The sequence below is a fragment of the Mustela nigripes genome, chromosome 3, assembly GCF_022355385.1.
Source record: "Mustela nigripes isolate SB6536 chromosome 3, MUSNIG.SB6536, whole genome shotgun sequence".
Lineage (NCBI taxonomy): Eukaryota > Metazoa > Chordata > Mammalia > Carnivora > Mustelidae > Mustela > Mustela nigripes.
Genome location: NC_081559.1, coordinates 161,693,368 through 161,702,204, shown reverse-complemented (window position 1 = coordinate 161,702,204; position 8,837 = coordinate 161,693,368). Strand labels below are relative to the sequence as shown.

Here is an 8,837-nt window from a genome sequence, read left to right as displayed (position 1 = left end):
AATGCAGCCCCAGGACGGCCCAGGAGGCAGTTACCACCGCGAAGCACGGAGGGCGGGGCGGGTCAAGGCGCGGGGAGGGGGGGTGGGGGGATGTGAAAGGTCCCGGATGTTGCTGAACCGGAGCCCCTTCTAGAGGGAGTGACTGGCGCAGGCGCAGGAGGGCCGCAGGGAAAGCTAAGGTGGGGGTGGGGAGGAATTTCCTTGCTGGTTTAGAGGAAGAGTGAGTCTGTAGAGGTTGCGGGGAATTCAAGAAGGCGAGGTAGGAAGGCACTGGTAGGAAGGAGAAAAAAAAAAAAAGGGAAGGCGCTTCCTGCCCAGGCTCACTCTCCCAAGAGCAGAGAAGTTGGGAGCTGAGCGGGGTGGGGAGGAGCGTTGGTAGCGGGAGAAGTGGTACGCTCCTCCGCTCGCCCTCTAGCGCGGGCGGGCAGGACGCGCGCGCTAGGGAGCGGCGGTTGCACTGGGCCCCCAGAGCTGTGGGCACCAATCAACGGTTGCCATAGCAGCGTTTGACGTCATCGTGCGTGTGGTGCCCCTGCTGTCGGGGCTGGTGATTGGAGGAAACCCCGTGTCTGCGGAGCCGCTGTAGCCTGTGAGCAGCGAGATCTACGGACAGAGTCTCAGCCTCGCCGCTGCCGCCCGGAGACTGCTGAGCCCCCGTCCGTCCGCCGCCACCCACTCGGGACACAGGTAAGGGACCCGGCCGCCGCCACCTAGTCCCATTCCTTCCTTCCCCAGACCAACCTTCCAAAAGCCCAAGGGCCGTCCCCGCTCCACAGCCCCTCAGCCCCGCTCGCCCGGCGGTAGCGGCGCTGGGCTGAGGCGGAGTCTCCTCAGGCGGAGACGGGCGGCGGCTTTTCCGCTGGGTTCGGGCGGGCGGCTCGCGGCTGCCTAGGGCTACTTGCTTCCGGACCGATGTCTTGGCCCCGATAAGCGCCCCTTCCCAGCCCCCGTCCCCGGGCTGGAAAGGGCGCCCACACGCGAGATCCCCGGGGACCCGCCCGGTCGCCGGCTCCCGGGGGTGACCGAGGCTCCTCTGGGCGCGTTCGGTTCCCACCCGCGCCCCCTCCTCGTCGCCGCCCCTCTCCCGCCCGAGATAATGACTTGGCGACTGCGGGCATTGCAGTGGCGCAGGTGAGGCCGCCCCCTCCCCTCGCGGCCCTCCCCTCCCCCTGCTTCTCCCGCTCGCTGCTCCGCGCAGCCTCCGCGCCCCGCGCTGCGGCGACGGCACCCAGCCCTCCCCCACCCGGGCGGCGGCGCGTTAGCAGGGCCGGGCCTGGGGACCGGGCCGCGAGCCGAGGCCGTCCCGGAGGCGCCCGCCAGGTACTCTAGGGCGAGGCCTCGTTTCTGGCACGAGGGGGAGCCGGCTCTGGGGTGGGGCTGGCCTGGGACCTGGGGCCGAATTTCCTGGGTTCCTTGGCGGGGTGGGGGATGGGGCTCAGGTTTTTTTTTTTTTTTTTCTTTCTTTCTTGTTTTTTTTTTTCTTTTTTTCCTCCCCCTCACCTCATGGTGAGTGGGGGGCTCCGAGTCCTGGTGGGGATAGAGAAGAGAATGGGGGAAGGCGGTGGACCGGCGTCTGGCTCGCCTGCCCGGTGGGCTTGAACGGGAGGGTCGGCTTTTTAGACGGTGTCCCCCTCACGCACGGGGCGGGTGAGGCTGAGCGTAACAGCCGGCGGTGGCCCAGCTCGCCTGGGTGTGGCTCTTGTCCCCTCCCCCACCTGCTGCAGCTGTCGGGTCCCTACAACCTAAATGAGCACCAGTGGTGTCCGGTGGCGGAGGAGACGCGGGTGGGAGAGTGGGGTGTGTCCGCCGCCCCGCGGGTCGTGGTTCCGCTTCTGCGGGCGGCGCTGGCGTCTCTGCCCCCGGGGCGGGCGAGCGGCTCCCCCCCCTTCCCCCGTCTCGGGCGGGGGCGCGCTGCTCCTCCCTCTTGCTCTGGTGGGGGGAATTAACACTCGGCAGTAGGTTGGGCTCCTTGACACAGATCCGCCATGACAAAGAGGGAGAATCGGGGACTTGGGCGGAGCCAAGTAGGGGTGGTTGCGGATAGCGCGCATGCTAGGATTTGCACTTTAAAAGTCAAGGTCTGTGCTTGTTCGTTTCACCTCAGTCTGCGTCTCTCGTCGGCTAAGGGTTAAAATGGGTGCGGCGAGTCCTCTCCGCAATACAGAGGCGAGGCCTTGGAGTACTACTCTGTGAGAAATGCACTTCCCCTTGTACCCGAAGGGTTGGGAGAGAAACCTTTGTACTGGTGTTTTGATAATTTTTCGTTAGAAGCAGCATTAACCTGAGAGCGTTTTGAGTTCCTAAGGGAAAAATCAGTCATTTCAGGGGTGTGTGTGGGGAGGGTATGAGATCATAAATTTTAAATAGTTTTGCATTGACACGGTATACCTCACAAATAAGCTAGCTGATTACGTCTTTACCCTGTTCGATTTGGCTTTTTTTAAAAGTGTTGTGGGATTTCCCTAGGAAGTTAAAGGATGTGATACTGGAGAGTCAATAATTCTTAGACAGTGGCAGTGGCTCTTCCGTTCACCCTTTATTAGAGCACTTCAGACTGTATACTTACCTTTAAAATCACTTACTCTGTTGGATCAGTGTATGGCTTAGTATCTTTCTGTGCTGTTTTAGCACCATCCAGAAGGGTCTTTAAGGAAAAGCATAACGTTTAAATTAGAAAGGTCTAGGGAGCTTAAAAATGAAAGGATTAGGTGAGAAGTTAACGGTAAAGGCAGCTTGAATGATAATTGAATTTTGACTGCTAGAAACTGTAATTCTATATTTAAATTGGAGCAATGACAGAAAACACTGATCACACGAGATGCATTTCATATATCATACATTTTAGTGTTTGTGATGGTAAGTTGTAGGACTCGGTATGTGTTAAGCATGTATGCATATAACAAGATACAGGTAATGAGTCTTTAGGGTCTGTTAGCGATTGTGGGGGCCTGTTTTATATTCAGAATGCCTTAAATCAAGCTATTTGATCTATTCTCCCAGAAAATTGTCATGTTCAGCTGGCAAGTGTTGCAGAGATCAGTGGGTTTGGAGTGGGGGTAATACCAATAAAATTTAAACTTAAACACTTCTGACAAGAATAACAGGTATTATTAAAGTAAAAATACATGAATTACATTAAACTGACCTGAATCACATTAAACTGACCTGAATGATGATTCTGGAAGTATGGTAGAGGTTGTAATGTTGTTTGCTGACAGTGCTTTCTCAGTAAAACAAAACAAAAAAAAAATTACTTAATTTTGGATCAGTTACGATATTGGAATTGAGATTTTGGCCAAGTAAGGTAAGGGTTGGAAAGCCTCATTACCAAATGTGCTTTGGCTTTATGTGAAACTAGAATCTTCTGGACAAAGATGGTGCAGTGCAATTTTAGTTTTGCTTCTCATTTGTTTTATATTAATGTATTTAAATTTGACTCCTGAATGTTGAGTATGCCCTCTTCCTCCTTTTCCCCCCACATTCTGGCCATCCTTTTGTGAGGCTGCAGTCAGTTCCTCATGCGAAGACGCTTCCATGGGCATTTAAGTTTGAGGTGTTAATATAACTTATTTACAAAAGGTATAATTTTGAGTATATTTATTTCGATGGAAAAATCTAAATGCTGCTTTTTTTCCCTGCAGAACATCCAGTCATGGATAAAAATGAGCTGGTGCAGAAGGCCAAACTGGCCGAGCAGGCTGAGCGATATGATGACATGGCAGCCTGCATGAAGTCTGTAACTGAGCAAGGAGCTGAATTATCCAATGAGGAGAGGAATCTTCTCTCAGTTGCTTATAAAAATGTTGTAGGAGCCCGTAGGTCATCTTGGAGGGTCGTCTCGAGTATTGAGCAAAAGACGGAAGGTGCTGAGAAAAAACAGCAGATGGCTCGAGAATACAGAGAGAAAATCGAGACCGAGCTAAGAGATATCTGCAATGATGTACTGGTGAGAATCATTCAGACTAGCTTCATTATAAAATAAGGCTCCTATAATGAATATCAAGTGTTACTTTCAACTTCTTTGGTTTTTCTTTTCCTTTAAAAAATTGAATGTTCTAAATTTTGAAATCTTCAGGGTGTCATTACTAAAAGGTATTAAACAGTTGTAGTTAAATTGGTATAAAATAACTGCAGTACTGATTATCAGTTCAGGTAGACTAAGAAAGACCGGTAGTGTATTTTGTACTAATTGGAAAACTATTACAATTTCAGTTGTGGTTAAGGTATTTATAGTAGTTATAGAGCTCATTTTCTTAAGCGTACATTTGGGGATTCAGGAATTTTAGGTACCTTGTTTTATGTAAGAAAAATGTAATAGGAGACTCATTATAGATATAATATTCTCCCTGGTTTAGCCACTTAACTATGCAGAAGACTATGGCTTCAGAGTTGCTTTTTGCCTCTTCCTGCATTAAATGTTAGAAGTTAACTTTGTACACAAAGATTATGAATGAATAACAAACTTGATTTTTCTAGGTTCAATCAGGCAGTATTTTAAGAAGTTAGTACCTACTGTGTTGAAGCCCTGCTTCTCTAAAAAGCTTAAAAGAACGGAACATTGCATTTTAGCTAATTGTAATCAATCTTCTTTAAGTGATAGCTTTCTTATTTGGAAAAGTTTAAATCTCAGGATAAATTGGTAGGAGATCCAATCATTTAGCATGTAACATAGATACATTAATACTTTTCCTTTTTAATGATTCAGGAGTGATTTTACTAAATGATTACATGTAGGACTTCCAAGTTACATACATTGGGTCTCAGTATGGCAGTATTGAGTATCTCATTTTTTCTGGACAGGTTACTGATTCTGGGCCTCAGAGTAGAAATCCAGGTGTACACTTACTTGAAACTTGTTCATGGAAGGGCTACTTTAATGAGCAATATAGGATTATTTCTGATGTGGTTTTAGGGGTAGGGCTTTTGTTTAAGTTATGCTGATAATAAGATTCCTTTACACAAGTTTTAATTACTAATGGGATAGCTTTAAGTCCTGAATTATCCTCAAATGAAAATTCCTTTAAGCTATGTTTTAAAGAAAAATATTTTTTTATCTTTACATGGGCTTACAAAATCTTCTCTTGTAGTGTCTGTCTTGGGTGGGGTCTTGTGGTTTTTTTCTTTTTTTTTTTAACATGAATAGGAGTCATTTCTAAGGTGGGAAAGGATTTTCTGTGTCTTTATTAAGGCTAAATAACATGTTTATCTTGTGATTTGCTAAGGTAATAAGAATATTTAAAATTCAAAAAATATGTCTTTCTATAATAAAATGTGTTGGATTTTTCTCTCTTGCTCTCTTTATGGACTAATAACTGTACACATTACTGAATTTTGTTCACTCGGTGTATTTTCTCCAATTATTACACCTGATAGGTCAGATAATTTTTATGTTGGTTTCAAAGAGTTGGTTGTTTTGAGTTACAATTTAAGACAAAAGCCAACTTTAGGAATAAAGGGGATGAGTAACATTTACTCTTTCCTAACAAGCTTCTTTGCTATTCCAGGTAGGTATTTGCATGTTTTTCCTACACAAAATACAAAGACTGTAGCAGTTTTTATTTTGCTTCCATTTGATTTCCTTATCCAAAAAAAAAAAATTTACTGCATAAAGTGAGTGGATGGTAATAACCAGGTAATCTCTAAATAGCTTCTTTGTTGATATGATTATTAAGGGGATTTGCTATTGGTGACTTCCCATGTTCTTCAGAATAGTACTGGCCTCTTGCTAAGTCTAAATGAAATTTCCACCTTGAGCGTATCTATAAATGAGGTTAATTCCTTTGCCATACCAAAGCTAAACAGATTTTTGCTTCCAGCCTTGGTCTTTTAGTGATCTAAAAGCTAATCTTTTAGTTCTGCTCTGTTAGTGATCTTTGTGTAGTTCATGCTTTCTTACATAAAGTATCTACTCAAGTATTTACTGAATAAAAGAACAAAAAGTCTTCTTTTGGAAAAGAGGATAATAGAACTGGTCCAGCAGCACTGCTAATTTTCTAAGGCCTTTTCTGTTTCATCTTGGGAAAACTCGGTATTTACAGATACTGTGGTTTTTCAAGAAGACCTATCATCTTTTTTCAAACAGGTCCTGTTGATTCTGGAAAAATATCACATAAAATCCCATTTCCCCCTTTGAGTAAAATGGAAGAATAAAATACAGCAGAACAGATATTTCTCCTAGAGAAAAATCTTTTTGATGTACTTGATGATTAGTGAAAGTCTGCCTTAATAATATTTTAAGGTCTTAAATGGTTAAAAGAAAGAAAAATACAATTTTAGTATAGTTTTTTCCTAAGCTTTGATATCCCCCCGCTGGCCATTTGAGAAAAATAAGGAGGTAGTCCCTTTTCGGAATTAAAGTTACTGATCAATTGCATCAGTGATGAACCAGACTTAAGTATTCTGTTAAGTTTTTGAGCATCTGTATCGTACTGGCCAAAGACCTCTTTCCATAAAAAGGAGCTCAGTTTTTCTGAAGAGCTCTTTAGTCTTTTATTAAGTGGTTACTCCCATTCTGGTTATAAGCATTTATCAAGTGTTTAATTAATTAATATCATTTACTAAACAGAGAAAGGGTAGTCATGTTACTTTGTGCAAGAGTTATAGAACATTACTGTGGGAAATGGTCATAGGCATTCACAACATGGACTTCTCTTTTTGCAAGAGAACTTGGTTCTTCCTTATGTTGTTAATTTGAAGTTTGCCATATGTGAACCAAAATCTCTCTTGGTAGTGGGGTGGGGACTAAACAGTAGTGATCTCTGCTACTTCCTCTGCATAAATAGACAAGAAGCAGCCAAAAACTGGATAGTTTTGTCTTGAATGTGAAATGACAAAATACATACTAGAAAACCCAGTTCCAGCTTAAAGAAGAATGTAGTGGTGTAAAATGAACACCACGTTCTGAGTCAGACCAACTTTTACCATTTAATAATTGCAAGGCCTAAGGAAATTCTTCAGTTCTCTGAGAAAACTGAGTTCACTTAAAGGACAGTAATGTCTACCCCCATAGGATTGTTACGGAGAATGAAAATGAGGAGTCTCTTAACTCAAGTTCCGGAATGGGATTTAAAAGGTCTAGGAAGCCTTAAAAACTATTTTTGTGGGGCAGAGGGTCCATACTGACTAGTGAATTTTCCATAGTGTCATTAAAAAATCTGAAAGGCACTGGTATAAGGCAAAAAACAGCTTACAAGAGGTGAAGCAGTAAAATCTTGTATCTAGCATCTAACAGTTGGGAGCAGTAGTTGAGTAATCGTAGTAATACTTAGTTAACCTGAGTCCCATTTTATATGCTTCTCTACATTTTTATTTGCCCAAGGCAGTTTTAAGGTGTGGTTGCTGGGCACTACTTTTATCTGTAGCCTACAGAACTGCTGTTAAACAGGAACAAGCTAGGAAACCAGGTAGCTTTGGGTGCTTTGCTGGTCTGAATATATTACGTGCCTTGGGCTTTAAAAACTGCTATATGGATTGTAAGCTGACAGTCACTAGATAGTTTATTTATTGGAATTGGGTTTCTCAAAAGAATTCTACAGTGTTATGACTACTTAATATATTTACAGGTTTTTGTCAAATGGATTTTGGTATGTTTGAAAATACAAAGTCCTTTTGTTGCTTAGTAGATACCTCCATTCTTCCAGGGAGGAATACATTGGACAGAGTCTTTTTGATAATAAAATTCATTATTTTTGAGGAGTTGTCATGATAAGCAGTAAATATTGCACCTGGTGAGCAACTTCATACAGTTAGAAAGTCTAAAGTGGAAATGAAAGGAAATAGAGGAATGAAAATAGAAAGATAGGTGTTTGCTCTTTGGTGGGAAGGGAAAAAATAACCAACAACTGAAGAGCAACAGGCTACCCTATCCGTTTTCAGTATAGCAGTACTTCACTAAGAATCTCTTTCTGCCTGTTACAGTAAGAGATACAGATGATAGGAGATGTTTAGTTTTAGTGATGAGCAGTGATGGTGATGATGAAAATGGGATTAATGTGTTAAAAGTGAACTAAGAGGAAAAGTTGAAAGGATTTGAAATTAGAATTAGAGTGAAAAACCTGAGTTAAAATCTCAAGAATAGGAAGTACAGACACATAAAAAATGATTCAATTCCTAATCTACCTGAGAAAAAGAAAGAAATTGTATGTGGCCCCCCCCAGAGGCATTTTGAATTAGAAAGGTGGAAAATAAGCCAGTGTTGAGTTATAGTAGCTCACCAAGAGTAATTTTGCTTTTCATTTTTTTCTTTTAAGAGCACTCAACTTTACTAGTAAAGAAATCCTAGTGGTAACACCTCAATAGTGGTACAATAGAAGCATCTTAATTGGCTAATTGAAAAGTAGTTTTTATATGATCATACTTGTTTTAAATATTTGCTTTAAATTTAAAAAAAAATTCATGTATATGTTCATTTGTCCATTTCTAATGTGAGACCAAGTCTTTGCAAATAATTGGCTTAACTACCCTTATCAATGTATCCTTAACAAAATACAGCTTGAGTCTGCATAGTAGAGTGAGAGCTTAAATGTGTGGTATGCATTTGCTTCAGAATCCTTCTAGAAATGTGTAATTTTTTTCTTTTCATTGTTCAACCCAAGCTGTTTTTCTGTATGTAACTCCCTTTAAAAACTGGTTGCTCCTTAGTTCTTCCAAAGCACTCCATTTAGTTTTTATAGTAACATATCTTTTCACCCTTGTATATTCTAACATTTAACATAATACTTTAAGTAATTAGAGCAGTATAGTGGCATGGTTTGGGAAATAAATATCGGACTCTTAATCAGGTATCTTAATAAATAATCAGTAACTGCTATTAGAAGCTGAGGAGGATTCCAGAAAGT

General features: G+C 42.7%; 1 protein-coding gene across 2 annotated transcripts in view; it reads left to right on the top strand.

The window, feature by feature from the left end:
- Nucleotides 1-207: 207 nt before the first annotated feature.
- YWHAZ (tyrosine 3-monooxygenase/tryptophan 5-monooxygenase activation protein zeta) overlaps nt 208-8,837 on the top strand; it is a 30,975-nt gene continuing 22,345 nt past the window's right edge. The window contains exons 1-2 of one of the 2 annotated variants that reach the window (XM_059394935.1): nt 208-687; nt 3,642-3,946. In XM_059394935.1, the coding sequence (XP_059250918.1) occupies nt 3,653-3,946 (294 nt within the window). In that variant the 5' untranslated portion in view covers nt 208-687; nt 3,642-3,652. Of the gene's footprint in view, nt 688-1,252; nt 1,321-3,641; nt 3,947-8,837 lie in introns of those variants that run through there. The other variant, XM_059394936.1, reaches the window with a different exon arrangement.